The sequence below is a fragment of the Caretta caretta genome, chromosome 1 (assembly GCF_965140235.1).
Source record: "Caretta caretta isolate rCarCar2 chromosome 1, rCarCar1.hap1, whole genome shotgun sequence".
NCBI classification, from domain to species: Eukaryota; Metazoa; Chordata; order Testudines; family Cheloniidae; genus Caretta; species Caretta caretta.
The window spans coordinates 163,816,387-163,837,071 of NC_134206.1; the positions used below are offsets into that span (position 1 = coordinate 163,816,387).

Consider the following 20,685-nt stretch of genomic DNA (forward strand, 5'->3'; position numbering starts at 1 on the left):
TGTACACATTCTGAATTTCATACATTTTCTTGTTGTAAAGTGGGGTGGATATTGATACATAACAGTAACTTAAATGATTTTGTAATAAACTGTGTGTAATAATAATTTGTGCATATTAGGGTGCATGCCCTCAACCTTAAGATGAATTTATGGTTTTAAATCAAAAAGTAATCACATATTAGAGTTACATATACATTAATATTAAAACAATTTAGTGACTTGTACTGTTATTAGTGTTAAATCATAGCAAATATGTTGCCTAATTCTGTCATATAGCAATGCATTTTACAAACATTGGCCCAGATTGTGGCTTTAAAACATGGCCTGTGTTAGGCAGATAAGAGAAAAAGCCACGCAGCAATCATAGTTTTATGGAGAATCTCTACTACCCCATGAAAGGATATAGTATGTGCCCCCTCCACCTACTACACAATGGTTCAGCTCCACTGGCTGTTTTGGTGAAGGGTGTCTAGTGTCAAGCATGAAGTTAGATTAGTACCATGCTTGTAAGCTTCACAGTGATTTGTTACTGGTGGATGGGAAGAGAACTCTTTGTAACTTCACCCTTGAACATCTACGGAGGGACAGAATCTCATTATCACTTGAAGAGAGACACACCCAAAAATTGCTGTTCACCAAGTCTGTACAGCTTTTTCACTAACAAACTGCCCGTGAGGCCCATCAGCCTCAGGGGCTAAAAGCACTAAGTAAACTAGAGTCTCGGCTCCCTCATCTGGACTTTTAGGGGCATTGGGACCTGCCAGGTCGGTTCTCATCCATCCAGGGCAACAGGCATTCAGAAGAATTTGATCAGCTTTCCTTTCCTCGTTCAACATCCGAGCTTGAATTCTGGACAAGACTGTGACTCCAATTTTAGACACACCATAAGCAGTATTTGGCCAGCCCTCCTTCTCATGCACTCCGTTCTTGGTATCTTCCACAAACTTCGTCATGAGCTTCACTAGCTCCTCCTCAGTGATTGTGTCACTGTGAAATTTCTGCTGCAGGTCTTGGCTACATCTCTTGAGTGTCCGAACACTTATGAAACTGGATACATTCACCACTCTGCCTATAAGCAGGAAAATACCACAGTGCAATCATCATCAAAAATACTGTGAAGTATTAAAGTAAAGTAAAGTAAAGAGTAGATGCAGTACCTGGGGATTAGCCAGGGTCTATCTGTCTAACCACGAGGAGACGACGAAGGGGACGTGCCCCAACATTTTAGGCATTACCTTTTGTCCTTTTGTTACTTTAAATGAGAAATGGATGCTGGTGCAACTTTCACCAGGTTCCATTTCTTATTTAAAGTACCAGTGTGCCAGATTGAGTGAGACAAGCGCTCCAGAACTTTTTTGGGCTGGGAGGGCCTCTCCACATGATGAGGAATGCTGACCGTGGTTGTTATTCAGCAAGCCAGCTACAGGGCCAGAAGAGGCAAGCACCATCCCTCCACCAGTGCCTGTACCCTGGGGGATGCCCATTTAAGAAAGTGCTGGGGGCAGCCTCCATCTTGGTAGCATAGCTGGAACTATACTGCAAAGGAGGATGGGGCTGGAAATCTCCAGAGCCATCGCAGACTCAGCACAAGGTCTCTGTGGTGCTGTCTTTGCTCTTCGGTGGATCACCCAGGGTGCTCACACAGCTTGACAGATTCACTGGGTTCTGGGATGTTATGTGACCCTGCCTCAGCCAGTTACTGACCAGAATCTTTAAAAAAGCTATTTTCCATCTAAGAGAGCAGTTCAGACTATTTTGGGCCACACGATCCTTTCTCAACCAACTGTATTTCTCAGCCCGAGAGCATGTAATAAATATAGTGGGCCAGATCTCAGCCAGAATGAATCAGTTAATGGAGTGAGGTCACTTTCTAACTGCTGAGGCTCTGGTCCAGTTTTTATTATATTGTTGTAGATGTGCAGCTTCCACATTAGTCACATCCAACAACTTTTATAGCCAAACAGCCCAGGTCAAATGTCCACTTGTAAGTGTTTTTACACTCAAAATATCTCAAAAGTTTTTTTCTTCCCAAATTTGTATGTGGTTCCTTCTTTGTTTCTAAGGGCCTGTCTGCACTTAAAATGCTACAGCGGCAAATCTGCACGGCTGCAGCTGCACCATGGGAGCACTTCAGTGTAGACGCTACCTACGCTGATGAGAGGGGTTCTCCTTTCGGTGCAGTTAATCCACCTTCCTGAGAGGTGGTAGCTAGGTCAACGGAAGGATTCTTCCATTGACGTAGTGCTGTCTATACCAGGAGTTAAATCTGTTTAGCTACATCTCTCAGGGGTAGGTTTGCCAACTTTCTACACGGAAAAAACTGAACACCCTTGCCTCGCCCCCCCTCCAAGGCCCCGCGCCCCGCCCCCCGCTCACTCTGTCCCCCCTCCCCATCGCTCGCTCTCCCCACCCTCACTCCCTCGCTCATTTTCACCGGGTTGGGGCAGGGGGTTGGGGTGTGTGGGGGGGTGAGGGCTCCGACTGTGGGTGCAGGCTCTGGTGTGGGGCCGGGGATGAGGGATTTGGGGTGCAGGAGGGAGCTCCAGGCTGAAGGGTTTGGAATGCAGGAGGGGGCTCTGGGCTGGGGCAGGGGGTTGGGGATTGTGGGGAGTAAGGTCTCTGGCTGGGGATGCGGGCTCTGGGGATGATGGGGCTGCAGGAGGGGGCTCCGGGCTGGGGCTGAGGGGTTCAACGTGTGGGAGGAGGCTATGGGCTGGGGAAGGGGGTTGGGGTGCAGGGGGTGTGAGTGCTCCAGATGGGGATGCGGGCTGTGGGTGGAGCTGGGGATGAGAGATTTGGGGTTGCAGGAGGGGGCTCCAGGCTGGGACTGATGGGTTCAGAGGGTGGGAGGGGGATCAGGGCTGGGGCAGGGGGCTAGGGCACGGGAGTGGGTCAGGGGTGCAGGTGGTGCTTACCTCAAGCAGCTCCCAGAAGCTCTGTGCTCCAGCTCCAAGGGGAGGTTCGGCCAGCAGCTCTGTGCACTGCCCTGTCTGCAGGCGCCGCCCCCACAGCTCCCATTAGCCGCAGTTCCCAGCCAATGGGAGCTGCAGAGCTGGCGCTTGCAGCATGCGTAGCCCCTTGCCTGCCGCTATGTGTAGGAGCTGGAGGAGGGACATGCCACTGCTTCTGGGAGCTGTGTGGAGCCAAGGCAGGCAGGGAGCCTGCCTTAGCCCCGCTGTGCCGCTGACTGCACTTTTACCGGCCCGGTCAGTAGTGCTGACTGGAGCTGCCAGCGTCCCTTTTTGACTGGGCTTTCCAGTCGAAAACCAGACACCTGGCAACCCTACTCAGAGTTGTGGATTTTTCATGACCCGAGAGACGTAGCTATACTGCTGTAAAATCCTAGTGTAGACCAGGCCGAAGGCTGTGTCTAGACTAAACTTTTTCTTAAAATTACCTACCCTACTACCAATACAACTTCACCTATAGTAACAACGGTGGGAGTCTCTCACTGGGAGAGTTAATAAAGACTGACCACTGCTGTTTTCACTACTGCGCCAATGGACTTTGGTCAGAGTGTGTATATATGAATGACATGGTAGTTAAATGCTGCCAGGTGACTCTGCCCTGGTTATTCTAGTGCTCTCACATTGGGACCACTGATGGAGCTGAATCAGTTGTAGCAATGGTGGGAAATTGTAGGAAAATAAATCTAGTATACAGATTTGTAGTATTAAATAGTATGAGCAGTATAATAGTAATAGCATAATACTAAATATTGGCTACTTAAAATGTATGGCAAAATACACTGCGGTGGTCTAGTACTTCACCTCATTGAGGAAGAAGTTGTGACAATATTGTGAGTATGTTGAGCTTACCATGTGGTTTTATGAGCGGTAATAACATATTGCAGACATCTCTGGTTCCAAAAAAGTTGGTTTTCAGTGTTCCTCTGCTTGAATGTGAAAGGGTGTGGGATCATCAACTTTTTATAGAGAAAAAACAGCAACAACACAGGAGAGAGTCAAACTGCAAATCTGAACAATTACGTAATTATGTAAAAATTGACAGAAAAGGAACATGCGTCACACCTGAATCCATATCTAGAAAAGGAGAATTTATTTGGACTGGGGTGTGACTGTTCCCCTAGTGCAGTCTGACAGTTTTCTCCTTAAGAGACATGCAGGTAGTAGCCAACAGGAGCTAAGCATTCTCCCCACACTCTCTCCCACCAGGATCAGCACCTCTTCTTTTGTCTGGAAAGGCTAGTTGAGAATTTTGGACTACAACTTTAACTATGATTGGTAGGTTGCATAGAGAGAAAAAATAAATAAACTGGGCTAAAAGAACATTATTAAAGTTGCAAAATCAAGCGCTCCCAAAAGTTAAGAAATGCAAAAATTAAGGTTTCTTGTGTATATGCTGTCGTTAATTATATAATCACATACTATCTTTTCCCACACCTACGCAGGGAACGTTTTGCGGCATGAGAGGGCAGGGCATGGAGTTCTTTGGACCACTGTAGCCAGCAGCATTTAGAACAGCCTTAAACTCCTGCAAGCCCCAGGCTTGGGGTGATAGAAAGGTGGCATAGAGACACTCTTCCACATCTCAGCTGTCCCAACTGTGAGCTTGATGTAGATGAGTATTCAACCCAAATATTTCAAACAGCACTTACAGTGGAGCAAACTCAGATTCAAAAATTCAGAAGAGTCATCTGACCTATTTAGAAGAAGGAAGTGAAGGAAGTGGTCTTTGGGAGAATGGTGGAGTTTATTTGCCATTTATTTATTCTTCAGTTATAATCAAGTCACCCCCCTGGTGACTCAGCTATCAGTCAAGATAGCATGCTGACCCAGTTACAACAGTTAAAAGTTGTACAGTTAACAGGACCTAGTTGCACTGTAACCAGGCCCCTGTAAAAGGGGCCTTAATCCTGTTGGAGGATGGGAAAACTGCTTAAATTGATTGCAACCTGCGTGACAGTCAATCAAAGGAGGGATTTGGCACCAACTCAGTCACAGAACAGTAAACTTTCCAGGGCAGATTCAAATTGCTCAGACATTGGTTGCACAAGAAATTGAAGTTTGAAATGTGATACTTAGTTAATACACCTAGAAGTATTATGTGTGGTGAACAGTATAATTAAGTGTGCAATACAATTTTCATGGTATCACTCTGCTTCTATGTGCTCAGAACTTTCTGGAGAATTCCTCACATCCCAGTCCTCAAAACACCAGCTCACATGCTTAATTTGATGATTGTAATCAATAGGACTATTTATAATAATAAAGTTAAGTATATGTGTGAATGCTTTCAGAATCAGGACTATAGTTTGTAAGTTTTCATGCTTATTTTTACTCCAAAAATGGAAGAAAATTCTCCCCACCTTTTTGGAGATATATAAATGAAGAAAAATATCCCTTTGTCAAAAAAAAACACAAGTAACTCTTGCTAATTTTTGTTACCTCATGTAAGTAAAAAACAACAACCAGAAACTGAATATTTAATTTTCAAAATGTAATATTGCATTGACATAAGTTTATTACTTGCTTTTCTATATGTTAAATGTTAGTACTGAATTGCATACAATACCTACAAGGCTGTTTTTCTTATTCCCTGACATATTTTGGATCAAGAGGATCTCCAGCTATGTCTTTTAGGGACCATAGCACGGTCTGTTTGTTAGCTCTGTTTTCCAGAGCCATAACAGTGTGCTTCTGTTGGATTTGCACTATCAGCAGGGCTAGTTTCTTCTAAAATGGTCAACTGGATTGAGGCAGTGAAATTCCTCTTTGATATTATTTATTATGATGATTTAACTTTAAAATAATAATGAAGTTTAAATGGAAAATTTAAGGAAATCAAACCAAGTTACCACTCCACTCCTCTACCCAAATTCCACTAATAAAATGTGTGCATAAATTTGTGTACCATAATAGGGCCCTGATCCAGATAATGGCCTCCTGGTGTTAATACAACAATAATTATTAACAATTATAACACCAAGCACAAAGCAATGCACATTACACCACATATTTTGCTACTATCCTAACCTTATGTACACTGAAGCCCTGTCTGCACTAAAATGATAGCTGTGTCAGCGAATCGAGTCACTACACAGTGTAGACATAATCTAATTTTGTCCATGGAACCACGTTCAAACCTTGCTCAGGCCAAAACAAGGTCTTGTCAATCAGCCAGCATTCTGTCTTTGAACCAGAATCCTGTGTTGTTAACCAGCACATTCAGCCCTCCGTATTTCTCCTTCAGGAAGTTGGTGATGTCCAGCTGGTGGAAAAGCGGGCTCAGTCCCTCCTCCTGCAGCTTTGCCACCGCAGCTTGATCCCGTCCTGGGTCCCGGGCTGTCAGGTACACATCCCCAGTGAACTGCTTACACAGAGCCCGCACAATAGCAAATCCAATCCCTTTGTTGGCCCCAGTCACCACAGCTACTGGGGTGCAGCTGGACATCCTCCTGGGCTAGTAAATTCCAAAGCAAAACTCACCGGGGACTACTTCCTGCAAAAGGCAAAAATAGGTCTGCATCAATGGACTTGGCACATTAGACCATTATTACCTCTCTGCCAGCATGCTGTATAATTCCACTCACAGGTGCCAGGATCTGAAAGTAACAGAAAACTCTGAAGGTTAGCAAACCTCAGTCACACAGCAACGCCTGCTCTGCACAGCCTGTGCTCCACCTCTGCTCCCATCCCAGCCTGAAACCAGCCCCCTCCTAGCAGCCTGCCATGCATAATACACAGTCCCAGGCACTCCTCCTGGCTTCCTTCTAGCACCCTGTGGGGGAAGGGAATAGGGAGACTCAGCATGCAGTGGGGATATCTATGCCTGTAGTAAGTAATTTAGCTGATAACATAGAGCCTATGGGTATTTGGGGAAGAGGGTTTTTCACTCCAATTTCTATCATCAAGCAAGTAGCCCATCAGGAGGTAATGTGGCACTAGTACTCTCATGGCTGCACCAGTCAGACATGCTTATTGGTGCTGGGCTACTTCACTTGTAGCTGAGGCATTGAGCAGAGCTGAGTTTAGAGCAGATCTAGTGCCCGCTGTTGCCCCTGCTCTCAGCCTAATGCCCGCTGCTCCAGTTATTGCCCTGTCCCCAGCGACTTGCCTGCAGTTACTCCTGAGGGCATTCTGCACCAAAAAATTAAAAATTCTGCACACAATATTTTAAAATTCAGCAAATTTTATTTGTCAAATAAATGTGGAGGTGCTGGCAGTGGGGAGCACAGGCCACTGGCTGCACAGAGTTGGGCAATCACTGTGCAGCTCCCCCCCTGGAGACACTCAGCGGTGAGGCTGCACCCAACCCTGACACAGCACAAGGACCGGGCATGGCCCAGAAACACCCCAGGGTCCTGCCCCTCTATGCCAGGTGTGGCAGGTATGGGCAGGCAGGCTCAGCAAGGCAGGATCCCCCTACTGTTACTCGTACCTTCTTGTCAACTGTTTGAAATGGGCCACCCTGATTGCACTACAAAAGTGATTTTTCCTCCTGTCGATAATAGCTCACTTCCACTTTAATTGAATTGTCTTGTTAGAACTGACTGCCCACTTGGTAAGGCAACTCCCATCTTTTCATGTACAGTACTGTGTATATATATTCTGCATACTGTATTTTCCACTCCATGCATCTGATGAAGTGGGTTTTAGCCCATGAAAGCTTATGCCCAAATAAATTTGTTAGTCTCTAAGGTGCCACAAGGACTCCTCCTCCTTGTTTTTCCTGACACAGACTAACACGGCGACCACTCTGATACTCTGTGCAAGTTTTGTTGCAATTGTAAAACAGTGCTAGCAACAATGATCTACATGGTCATATTTCAATCATATAATGTCACACCCTGACATCTAGTTTTGAGCTGGGGAAGAAGACATCAGGAACTGACCTTGTGTACATTGACGCACTCACTCTGCCTAGGTGCGCAGCATGATGGAGCCGTTTGCCCACATGATCTCTTTTGGCTGCTGTTGGATCGACTTTGTTACTGGGTGCAAGGGTAATAAAGTGTTGTTACTCTTGTTGTGTGAGTAAAGGGCAGCAGCACTGTGCTTGACATGCCCTGACTGAGGAGTTCAAAGTCAGCTGAACTGCACTTGCTAAGCAGAGGATAGGGGTGCCAAAGCCCAGTGGAGGAGAGGGAGGGAGGGGAGAGATGTTTCTGTGTGGTCCCTGCATAAGGGTCCTAGACACTATTTGAAACGCACCCCCCCCCCCCATTTAATGACAGAGCTGATTAAGGCTCAATTGAAAGTCTTTTGTTATGGATACTAAAGCTGAAATCACTGATAACCAGGTCTAAGCCTTAGACCTGGTAGGTGACAGTCTCTCTAGAAAATGAGACTGCCCAGCCCGCGGTAGCAGTGAGGCTCCCCCACACTAACTACTGAAATCCCTGAGAGCTGAAAGAATAGAGTGGTGGGATCTCAGGACATTCCAGAGGTTGCAGGAGAGAGGGCAGTGGTGGAGCGAGTAGCCGTGGAGCATGTGGCGACTGGGCGAGTGGCCAATGGCAGTGCGAGTGCTGGCAGAGTGAGTGGCCAATGTCAGAACAAGTGGTGGAGGAGCAGCAGCAGCAGAGGCATTGCTCAGTGCCTCCCTCCTACCCTCCACAGGTGGGAGGGGAACTCACACAAATGGACCTCTGAACCTTTGCTGACTAAAGACAATTGTGAGTGGGGTGCGGTGAAGGGAGAGGGGAGTGGTGTGTTAAAGCATCCTTGTCAGACTTTCACACTGCAAGGTGAGAGACTGAGGAAAAGGACACTGCCTAGCATACTCTGGGGTGGGTGTTTTGTTCATGGTCATATGTTTTCACATCATGCTTGTGGTGTTTTCCCAAATTTCCTCCTTTGGTATCCTACTGTTAATTGAATTGTCTCACTAGACTGACCTCACACTTGTAAGGCAACTCCCATCTTTTCATGTATTTATACCAGCTCTTGTATTTTCTACTCCATGCATCTGATGAAGTAGGTTCTAGTCCACGAAAGCTTATACCTAAATAAATTTGTTAGTCTCCAAGGTGCCATAAGGACTCCTCGTTGTTTTTGCTGATACAGACTAACACTGCTACCACTCTGAAAAGTTTTGCATGGTGGCTGAAAAGGACTTCTGGTATGGATCTAGGAAATGTTATTTTAACTGGCCTATGTGTTGTTTTACACCTAAATTTCCTGTGGTGATAAATGGAGAAAAAAAATCTATTTTGTACCAGTTTTTTTTACAATTCAATTAAAGTAAAAGCAAAGTTAAAATTACAGAAGGCTTCTTTACAGGCGTAGCAATCTTAAAATGTGGGATTACATCCTGGTGGATTATTCCATAGGTTGTGATCTTACACTGGTTCGTACTTTGAGCCTAGTATTTATGGTGATTCAAATAATTCCAACTATTGGGAATGTGTTGCAAGGTAATAAACTTAAGAAGGCACAGAAGGACAGGAATATGATGCAAATGAAATGAATAATTATGGAGAAAAGAAAAGAAATAAAAAGAAGAAAAACAGTGGAATATAAAATGGCTTGACATAAGTAATTGAACATAGGGGAAGCCTCATTTTTTGGAAGACAGGATTAGGGAGGTAACTGGATCAGCAGACTGAAAATTGAATGTTTTTGCTAAAATAAGCAAATGGGTCAGTAAGCTAAAAAACAGAAAGTCTGAGCTTGCTAATATAAGCAGGGGAACATCCAGGGAACCATTTACTAAGAACAAGATACCAATGGACAAGAGAAATTGGGAGTGTAAAGATGAGGCAAAAAGTAAAGTCAAACATGGATAGCATGTGGACAGAGCATGCTGTACAGAGATTGGTTCCTGCAAAGTAACCAAGCCAATCCCACATATGATGCAATGTATAGTGAATGAAATGTGAAGAGTAAATCTACATTAAGGAAGGAGGTTTGGATGTGTGGTATCCCTTGTACCCACTCCCATTCTTCATCCTGATCTACTCAAATATAGTTTGATTGTGTGCCAGTAAAGAAACCTCAGTAATGAGTTTGGAGTAGAGCGGAGTGTGACATTGCACCCCATAAAGCTTTATGGAAAAATGCTTATGAATGTATATATGTCATAAGTGAAATATGTTTTATGCTACATATATCATGTAACATATCTCTGTAAAGGTTAAGATCTACTGAATCTATTCATCCTAGTTGTATGCATGTATCATTTTTGTATTCAAAGTTATGAATATTGGCTGTGTACTGGTTTGATTTTAAGTAGCCTTAGTAAGGCATTTGGGCAGCTTCTTTAGAAAGGAATTTGCAAGTTAAGTGCCCAATCAAGAAACACTTAACGAACAATGGATCTTGGAAGGCTCCAATCCACATAAGAAGTCAACTTGAGGATGTACAAGGTAGCATGTGAACTATGGCTGCTACCTGTAAGTTCTGAGTCATGCTGGACATGTGTCTTGCCCATGTGACTCCAAAACTCCATCTTGTAGCTGGGATTCTACAGAGGGGGAGAGAGGGGTGTCCAACCACAAGAGAAAGTCTATTTAAACGCCTGGGAGAGCCCTCCATTTTGTCTTCAGCTGGCTCAAGAGATAGCCTCTCCATCCCCAAAGGATACCTGAAGGAAACTGGAACAAAGGACAGTAACCACAGGGGGTGTGAGTGATTGCTGGACCCAGACTAGAAGGAGACTAGTCTGTAAAAGGAAACTTACTGGAACACCTCTGAGGGTGAGGTTTTATATGTATTCAGTCTTCTTATGTATTAGGCATAGGCTTGCATGTTTTATTTTATTTTGCTTGGTAATTCACTTTGTTCTGTTTGTTACTACTTGGAACCACTTAAATCCTACTTTTTGTATTTAATAAAATCACTTTTTACTTATTAATTAACCCAGAATATGTATTAATACCTGGGGGACAAACAGCTGTGCATATCTCTCTATCAGTGTTATAGAGGGCGAACAATTTATGAGTTTACCCTGCATAAGCTTTATACAGGGTAAAACAGATTTATTTGGGGTTTGGACCCCGTTGGGAATTGGGCATCTGAGTGTTAGAGACAGGAACACTTCTTAATCTTTCAGTTAAGCTTGCAGTTTGGGGGACATGGTTCAGACCGGGGTCTGTGTTTGTGGCCGGCAAGCATGTTTGGCACAACCAGGCAGGGTTCTGGAGTCCCAAGCTGGCAGGAGAAGCAGGGGCAGAAGTAGTCTTGGCACATCAGTTGGCAGCCCCCAGGGGGTTTCTGTGATCCAACCCGTCATACAGAGTTCCTGGGAACCAAGCTGATGAGGTCTCAGGAACCACCCCAACATACTCCTGAGTGGATAAGAACATAAGAATGGCCACACTGGGTCAGACCAAAGGTCCATCCAGCCCAGTATCCTGTCTACCGACAGTGGCCAATGCCAGGTGCCCCAGAGGGAGTGAACCTAACAGGTAATGATCTAGTGATCTCTCTCCTGCCATCCATCTCCACCCTCTGACAAACAAAGGCTAGGGACACCATTCCTTACCCACCCTGGCTAATAGCCATTAATGGACTTAACCTCCATGAATTTATCCAGTTCTCTTTTAAACTCTGTTATAGACCGAGCCTTCATAACCTCCTTAGGCAAGGAGTTCCACAGGTTGACTGTGCACTGAATGAAGAAGAACTTCCCTTTATTTGTTTTAAACCTGCTACCCATTAATTTCATTTGGTGGTGCCTAGTTCTTATATTATGGGAACAAGTAAATAACTTTTCCTTATTCACTTTCTCCACACCACTCATGATTTTATATTCCTCTAGCATATCTCCCCTTAGTCTCCTCTTTTCCAAGCTGAAAAGTCCTAGCTTCTTTAATCTCTCCTCGTATAGGACCCTTTCCAAACCCCTAATCATTTTAGTTGCCCTTTTATGAACCTTTTCTAATGCCAGTATATCTTTTTTGAGATGAGGGGACCACATCTGTACGCAGTATTCAAGATGTGGGCGTACCATGGATTTACATAATGGCAATAAGATATTCCCCATCTTATTCTCTATCCCTTTTTTAATGATTCCTGACATCCCGTTTGCTTTTTTGACTGCTGCTGCACATTGCATGGACGTCTTCAGAGAACTATCCACGATGACTCCAAGATCTTTCTCCTGATTAGTTGTAGCTAAATTAGCCCCCATCATATTGTATGTATAGTTGGAGTTATTTTTTCCAATGTGCATCACTTTACATTTATCCACATTAAATTTCATTTGCCATTTTGTTGCCCATTCACTTAGTTTTGTGAGATCTTTTTGAAGTTCTTCACAATCAGCTTTGGTCTTAACTATCCTGAGCAGTTTAGTATCATCTGCAAACTTTGTCACCTCACTGTTTACCCCTTTCTCCATATCATTTATGAATAAGTTGACTAGGATTGGTCCTAGGACTGATCCTTGGGGAACACCACTAGTTACCCCTCTCCATTCTGAAAATTTACCATTTATTCCTACCCTTTGTTCCCTATCTTTTAACTAGTTCTCAATCCATGAAAGGATCTTCTCTCTTATCCCATGACAACTTAATTTACGTAAGAGCCTTTGGTGAGGGACCTTGTCAAAGGCTTTCTGGAAATCTAAGTACACTATGTCCACTGGATCCCCCTTGTCCACATGCTTCTTGCCTCCCTCAAAGAACTCTAACAGATTAGTAAGACATGATCTCCCTTTACAGAAACCATGTTGACTTTTGCGCAACAATTTATCTTCTCCTACGTGTCTGACAATTTTATTCTTTACTATTGTTTCAACTAATTTGCCCTGTACTGACATTAGACTTACCGCTCTGCAATTGCCAGGATCACCTCTAGAGCCCTTCTTAAATATTGGTGTTACATTAGCTATCTTCCAGTCATTGGGTACAGTGAGCTGATTTGAAGGACAGGTTACAAACCATAGTTAATAGTTCCGCAATTTCACATTTGAGTTCTTTCAGAACTCTTGGGTGAATGCCATCTGGTCCCGGTGACTTGTTACTGTTAAGTTTCTCAATTAATTCCAAAACCTCCTCCAGTGACCCTTCAATCTGTGACAATTCCTCAGGATTTGTCACCTACAAAAGACAGCTCAGGTTTGGGAATCTCCCTAACATCCTCAGCCGTTAAGACTGAAGCAAAGAATTCATTTAGTTTCTCTGCGATGACTTTATCGTCTTTAAGTGCTCCTTTTGTATCTCAATCATCCAGTGGCCCTACTGGTTGTTTAGCAGGCTTCCTGCTTCTGATGTACTTAAAAAACATTTTGTTATTACCTTCTGAGTTTTTGGCTAGCTGTTCTTCAAACTCCTTTTTGGCTTTTCTTATTATATTTTTACATTTAATTTGGCAGTGTTTATGCTCCTTTCTATTTATCTCACTAGGATTTGACTTCCACTTTTTAAAAGATGCCTTTTTATCTCTCACTGCTTCCTTTACATGGTTGTTAAGCCACAGTGGCTCTTTTTTAGTTCTTTTACTGTGTTTTTAAACGTGGGTGTTTTTAAATACATTTGAGCCTCTATTATGGTGTCTTTGAAAAGCGTCCATGCAGCTTGCAGGGATTTCACTCTAGTCACTGTACCTTTTAATTTCTGTTTAACTAACCTCCTCATTTTTGCAGAGTTCCCCTTTCTGAAATTAAATGCTACAGTGTTGGGCTGTTGAGGTGTTCTTCTCACCACAGGAATGTTAAATGATATTCTAGTATGGTCACTATTTCCAAGCGGTCCTGTTATAGTTACGTCTTGGACCAGATCCTGCGCTCCATTCAGGACTAGATCGAGAGTTGCCTCTCCCCTTGTGGGTTCCTGTACCAGCTGCTCCAAGAAGCAGTCATTTAAAGTATCGAGAAATTTTGTCTCTGCATTTCGTCCTGAGGTGACATATACCCAGTCAATATGGAGATAATTGAAATCCCCCGCTATTATTAATTTCTTTATTTTGATAGCCTCTCTAATCTCCCTTAGTATTTCATCATCACTATTACTGTCCTGGTCAGGTGGTCGATAATAGATCCCTACTGTTATATTCTTATTAGAGCATGGAATTACTATCCATAGAGATTCTATGGAACATGTGGATTCATTTAAGATTTTTATTTCATTTGATTCTACATTTTCTCTCACATGTAGTGCCACTCCCTCACCCCGCACGACCTGTTCTGTTCTTCTGATATATTTTGTACCCCGGAATGATTGTGTCCCATTGATTGTCCTCACTCCATCAGGTTTCTGTGATGCCTATTATATCAATATCCTCCTTTAACACGAGGCACTTTAGTTCACCCATCTTATTATTTAGACTTCTAGCATTTGTGTACAAGCACTTTAAAAACTTGTCACTGTTTATTTGTCTGCCCTTTTCTTATGTTTCAGATTCTTTTTGGAAATGTTTCTCATCTGATCTGGCCCATACTTTATCCTCTTCCATCCTCTCCTCCTGACTAAAACCTAGAGAATCTCTATCAATAGATTCTCCTCTAAGAGAATTCTCTGTCCGATCCACGTGCTCCTCTGCAGCAATCGGCTTTCCCCCATCTTAGTTTAAAAACTGCTCTGCAACCTTTTTAATGTTAAGTGCCAGCAGTCTGGATCCACTTCGGTTTAGGTGGAACCCATCCTTCCTGTATAGGCTCCTCCATCCCAAAAGTTTCCCCAGTTCCTAATAAATCTAAACCCCTTCTCTCTACACCATCGTCTCATCCACGCATTGAGACTCTGAAGCTCTGCCTGCCTACCTGGCCCTGCATGTGGAACTGGAAGCATTTCTGAGAATGCCACCATAGAGGTCCTGGATTTCAGTCTCTTTCCTAGCAGCCTAAATTTGGCCTCCAGAACGTCTCTCCTACCCTTCCCTGTGTCATTGATACCTTGGATATGGTCATTGGACAAGGTCTCAGAAGCTACCCCAACAACGTAGAGCCATACTTGTGGTCTTTCACTGTGCTGGAGCAGTGTCCACATGGGACACTATTGTGCAGCAAGCTGGTGCACTGTAGATTCACATCCTGGCTTGCTGCAACTTGCTGCGTAGACAGGCCTTTATTAGTTTTACAATCAGTGTAGCAGTGAGCACTATCAAGTTGGTCTCATCAGGCCCTTGTGTTCAGGTTGCATTTTCCTTCATGACTATTTTTATTATTAAAATAGGTTGATTTCTTTGGGAGTAAATCAACAACTGACAGCTTGTATGCAAAGAGCATTCTGGATACTTTGACCAGTAAAAATACAAGTATTGCAGCTACACATCCTAAATATCAAGTACACACGGCGTATCATAGTATCCTGACAATAGTTATTTCATTTATGTTTATGGACCTGTATTCAGGATAACGTGAAATTGTTACTGACTGTCTAGAATTGTGTTCTCACGTTTTTTGGTGCCTGGTGAAATAGAAAGTGGCTATAATATGCAGAAATGTAGTAGAGCTCCAATAACTTGTTTATGCTCAGATCGCAAACATTGGACAGGGCCAGATTGAGTGGTATTTCTGTGTTGCTGAGTATGCCTGGGAGGCAGTTTGAATTAGTTTTTCATTTGGTATTATTATTAAATTATATTTATTACAGCAGTGATACTCAGATCTCAGTGGTTCAGGAGCCAAATTAGCGATCAACATTACCAAGAAGAGCCACAGTAGTGTGAATGACAGGGGATATATTTAGTTTTATATATCTAAAATATTCTCACAGCAAGTAAGCTGATAACTTAAGTGGCTGATAACATAGTAAAAGCCTCCTGATGGGCTAATGATTAAACCACAGTGTGTTAATATGTACTGCAGAGAGCCGCAGGAGACACATTAAAGAGCCACTTGCAGCTCGTGAGCCCCAGTCAAAGTGTCACTGTGTTACATTTATGCCTAAGGCCCCATTGTACGAATGCATAGTAAAAGACAGTCCGAAGTGAGCTGTAGCTCACGAAAGCTCATGCTCAAATAAATTGGTTAGTCTCTAAGGTGCCACAAGTACTCCTTTTCTTTTTGTCCTAATGAAGTTACAATCTAAAATAATCCTGATAAATCAGGTTTACCCGCTATCCTTACAATTCAATCTGTGCATAGAAGCCTGGGGATGAAAGTTTGGAAGAAAGATTAGGGAGAAAGAATTATAAAAATACTTAAAAAGAACAAAAAAAAAATTTCACTGCCTCTCTTGGGCGTATTGGTCAGGGCATTCAACACAGAGCTGGAATAAATTAAAATAATTTGTTTACATGGCTCTTATCAAGCAGTTGAACTGTTCATGTTTTGTAGTATTAGAAGAGTGAGGTGAAAATCAGCAATAAAATGTTATCCTATTTTTTGTGTTACCAGAGGAAATAGGTTAATTTATTCTGAAGCTGTGGACAAAAGGCTAGGACTACCTGAATTTATTAATTCACTGTGGGCATGAGAACAACACAAAATGTGAATTAATTTACAATGGGCTAAAAATTACTCTCAGGGTGAATCTGACTATAGATCTAATATCTCCAAGCTTTTACTTTGAATTATCAAACTGCTCTTTAGCTTCAGAAGATTGAGTATCCCAGATGGGTCCTACTCTCATTGAAGTCAATGGGATTTTGCTGCAGACTTCAGTGGGAGCAGAATGAGGCCCTATTTACTGAAGAGTTTGAGGAAGCATTCAACCAAACAGCATATACAGTTTCTTGGGGACTTCTGGGCTGAGAATATAATGATTTGCAGGAACGGTTTAGCATTAATCAATGCCAAGTCATCCATCTTTCCCATCTCACTTAAAATGAAAAGACTTTCTATTCCAGAGGTGGGCAAAATACGGCCCACGGGCCACGTCTGGCCTGCGAGACTGTTCTGCCCGGCCCCTGAGCACCTGGACCAGGAGGCTTGCCCCTGGCCCCTCCCCCACTATTTCCCCTCTCATGTAGTCATGCAGGCAGTGGGGCTGCGAGCCCCTCTCCTGCCGCTCTGAGTGGCATGTTAAGGGGGCAACAGCAGCGCGGCATTGGGGGGCTTGGGTAGAGGGTCCTGGGGGGCAGTCAGGGGACAGTTGGATGGGACGGAGGTTCTGGGGCGGTCAGGGGCTGGGGAACAGGGGGGGTTGGATAGGGCATGGGAGTCCTGGGGGGCCTGTCAGGGGGCGGGGGTGTGGATAGGTCAGGGAAGTCAGGGGACGGGAGCAGGGGGGTTGGATAGCAGGTGGGATCCCAGAGGGGGCGGTTTAGGGCAGGGGGTCCCAGGAGGGGGTGGTCAGGGGACAAGGAGCAGGGGGGGGTTGGATGAGGTGGGGGTTCTGAGGGGGACAGTCACGGGGCAGGAAGTGGGAGGGGGCAAATGAGGCAGGGGCCAGGCTGTTTGGGGAGACACAGCCTTCCCTACCTGGCCCTCCATACAGTTTCACACCCCGATGTGGCCCTTGGGCCAAAAAGTTTGCCCACCCCTGTTCTATTCCAGACTGATTTGGTTACTTTTAAGATCAAATAGTTAGACATTATAATCTCACCAGGAACAGTATGTGAAATCACTAAAAAGGAACACACCTTCCCCCCCCCCACCTGCTAAAAAGAATATAAATTTCAACAAATCAATTTTAGCTTATTAAACTACACTTTATTTAAACAGTTTTCATACTTTTAAGAACTAAATTAAGGCACAGTTTAATTCATGCATTATTCCAAACTGCAATTATTTTGTAATAGCAGAAACCTTGTGTGTATTCTATAAACCCTAATAAGATACTAGAAATGGCAAAGACATTTACAGATGCTTAATTATTATTGGTACCACAATAAATCAGTAATATCCGATACTGTTTCTGGACTGCATCTCACATATACAGAACTCCTCACTTAATGTCATAGTTATGTTCCCGAAAAATGCAACTTTAAGCGAAACAATGCTAAGTGAATCCAATTTCCCAAGAAGAATTAATGTAAAGGGGGGGAGGGGTTAGGTTCCAGGGAAATTTTTTTTCCACCAGACAAAAAACTATATTATAGTTTATTTTTATATATATATATATAAATAATAAATTTGTTAGTCTAAGGTGCTACAAAGACTCCTCATTGTTGTTAATATAGCCTCACACTCTACAAGGCAGCACGAATGGAGAGAGGGGAGACAGCATGGCAGACAGAGACAGACACACACCCTGTGTGTGTGAGAGAGATGAACAATGCCCCTTTAAGTAAGTACACTGCCTTTAAAAAGGATCAGGAAGTTGAGACAGCAGCTGTGGTCCTGTCCCCACCCTGCTACATATGGAGAAGGGGTAAGGGGAGGGCAGGAATAGGGGGGAGGGGGACACCCTGACATTAGCCTCCCTCTTCCCGCCCCCCCTGCACAGCAAGCAGGAGGCTCCCAGGAGCAGCTCCAAGGCAGAGGGAAGGAGCAGCACATGGCAGTGGGGGGAGGGACAGCTGAACTGCTGGCAATTGGTAGCCTGCTGGGTGGCTTCTGTACAGGGAACTTATGGGAGTGGGGAGCTAATCGGGGGGCTACCAGTCCACCCTGGTTCCAAGCTCCCACCAGCTAGCTGCAACTGGCTGTTCTTCCTGCAAGCAGTGGACAAAACAGGCAGCTGCCAAACAATGCTGTAAGGGAGCACTGCACAATTTTAAACAAGCATATTCCCTAATTGATCAATGTAACAATGAAACAACGTTATCCAGGACGACTTTAAGTGAGGAGTTACTGTATAAATAAAAGGACTGTCAAGGCAAGTTTACTGCTTTTGCACCTTCTTTTCACTAACAAACTGCCCATGAGGCCCATCAGCACCAGGGGCCAAAAGGGCTAAGTAAACTGGAGTCTCGGCTCCCTCATCTGGACTTTTAGTGGCACTGGGACCTGCCATGTCGGTTCTCACCCATCCAGGGCAACAGGCATTTAGAAGAATTTGATCAGCTTTCCTTTCTTCGTTCAACATCCGGGCCTGGATTCTGGACAAGACCGTGACTCCAATTTTGGACACACCGTAAGCAGTATTTGGCCAGCCCTCCTTCTCATGCACTCCGTTCTTGGTATCCTCCACAAACTTTGTCATGAGTTTCACTAGCTCCTCGTCAGTGATTGTGTCACTACGAAACTTCCGCTGCAGATCTTGGCTACATCTTGCCAGAGCTGATGCGCTTACCATGCTAGATACATTCACTACTCTGCCTATTAAAAGAAAATTATAAGTAAATATATAAACCATGCCCATACACAATGTTAGGTCTTGATCCTGCAAAGTGCTCCACAAAGGTCTATGTATGGTGATTGCTTTGAAGAACCACAGTTTAAAAACCAAACCAACAGACACTGTTGGATGTAATGGAATTCCTAGCAAATATTTGACATGACCCACCGCTACAATTTTAAATAGGGATATTTCTGAATAAATAAACAAACCTGATCCTGCAAATACTCACTGCCAAACACTGTGCTTACTTCCGTGAATAATCCCATTAAAAAAAAACAAAAAAACACAACAAAAATGGGCCTATAATGTACATAGAGTGAAACTTCTCTGCAGGGAGACAGCAACAAGACTAGGGAGCTGGGTTTCTTCAGTGACTGTGGGTACAAGTCTGTACAGCACACTGAACTCAGCCTCAGTGCTCCATTTTTGTGAGCAAGTAGGACATAGAAATATCTCCATTTTCTCCTGTCTGAAGCAAGGACAGATGAGGCAGCTAGGCAGTGTGGAAAAAATATTGACAGGCCTTCATTTCTGCATAATGGCACAGATAAGCACTTCCAATCCTTTTCTTTACTAATGGTTATTCCGGAATAGAAGCAACTTTAGATTTAAAAAGCAGAGACATTCTGCCCTGGTCTACACTAGGACTTTAGGTCGAATTTAGCAGCGTTAAATCGATTTAAACCTGCACCCGTCCACACAATGAAGCCCTTTATTTCGACTTAAAGGGCTCTTAAAATCGATTTCCTTACTCCACCCCTGACAAGTGGATTAGCGCTTAAATCGACGTTGCCGGCTCGAATTTGGGGTACTGTGGACACAATTCGATGGTATTGGCCTCTGGAAGCTATCCCAGAGTGCTCCATTCTGACCGCTCTGGACAGCACTCTCAACTCAGATGCACTGGCCAGGTAGACAGGAAAAGAACCGCGAACTTTTGAATCTCATTTCCTGTTTGGCCAGCATGGCAAGCTGCAGGTGACCATGCAGAGCTCATCAGCACAGGTGACCATGATGGAGTCCCAGAATCGCAAAAGAGCTCCAGCATGGACCGAACGGGAGGTACGGGATCTGATCGCTGTTTGGGGAGAGGAATCTGTGCTATCAGAACTCCGTTCCAGTTTTCGAAATGCCAAAACCTTTGTCAAAATCTCCCAGGGCATGAAGGACAGAGGCCATAACAGGGACCCGAAGCAGTGCCGCGTGAAACTGAAGGAGCTGAGGCAAGCCTACCAGAAAACCAGAGAGGCGAACAGCCGCTCTGGGTCAGAGCCCCAAACATGCCGCTTCTATGATGAGCTGCATGCCATTTTAGGGGGTTCAGCCACCACTACCCCAGCCGTGTTGTTTGACTCCTTCAATGGAGATGGAGGCAATACGGAAGTAGGTTTTGGGGACGAAGAAGATGATGATGAGGAGGAGGTTGTAGATAGCTCACAGCAAGCAAGCGGAGAAACCGGTTTTCCCGACAGCCAGGAACTGTTTCTCACCCTAGACCTGGAGCCAGTACCCCCCGAACCCACCCAAGGCTGCCTCCTGGACCCAGCAGGTGGAGAAGGGACCTCTGGTGAGTGTACCTTTTAAAATGCTATACATGGCTTAAAAGCAAG

The 20,685-nt window shown here is 44.2% G+C and overlaps 2 protein-coding genes and 1 pseudogene across 2 annotated transcripts in view; 1 reads left to right on the forward strand and 2 right to left on the reverse strand.

Moving 5' to 3' along the window:
* LOC125644014 (carbonyl reductase [NADPH] 1-like) overlaps positions 1 to 20,685 on the reverse strand; it is a 23,976-nt pseudogene continuing 3,291 nt past the window's right edge.
* LOC125644001 (carbonyl reductase [NADPH] 1) overlaps positions 17,481 to 20,685 on the reverse strand; it is an 11,510-nt gene continuing 8,305 nt past the window's right edge. The window contains exon 4 of the mRNA XM_048867386.2: positions 17,481 to 19,053. Coding sequence (XP_048723343.1) covers positions 18,617 to 19,053 — 437 coding nt within the window. The 3' untranslated portion in view covers positions 17,481 to 18,616. The remainder of the gene's footprint in view (positions 19,054 to 20,685) is intronic.
* LOC142073354 (uncharacterized) overlaps positions 19,934 to 20,685 on the forward strand; it is a 1,839-nt gene continuing 1,087 nt past the window's right edge. Inside the window, exon 1 of the mRNA XM_075132905.1 lies at positions 19,934 to 20,642. Coding sequence (XP_074989006.1) covers positions 20,060 to 20,642 — 583 coding nt within the window. The 5' untranslated portion in view covers positions 19,934 to 20,059. The remainder of the gene's footprint in view (positions 20,643 to 20,685) is intronic.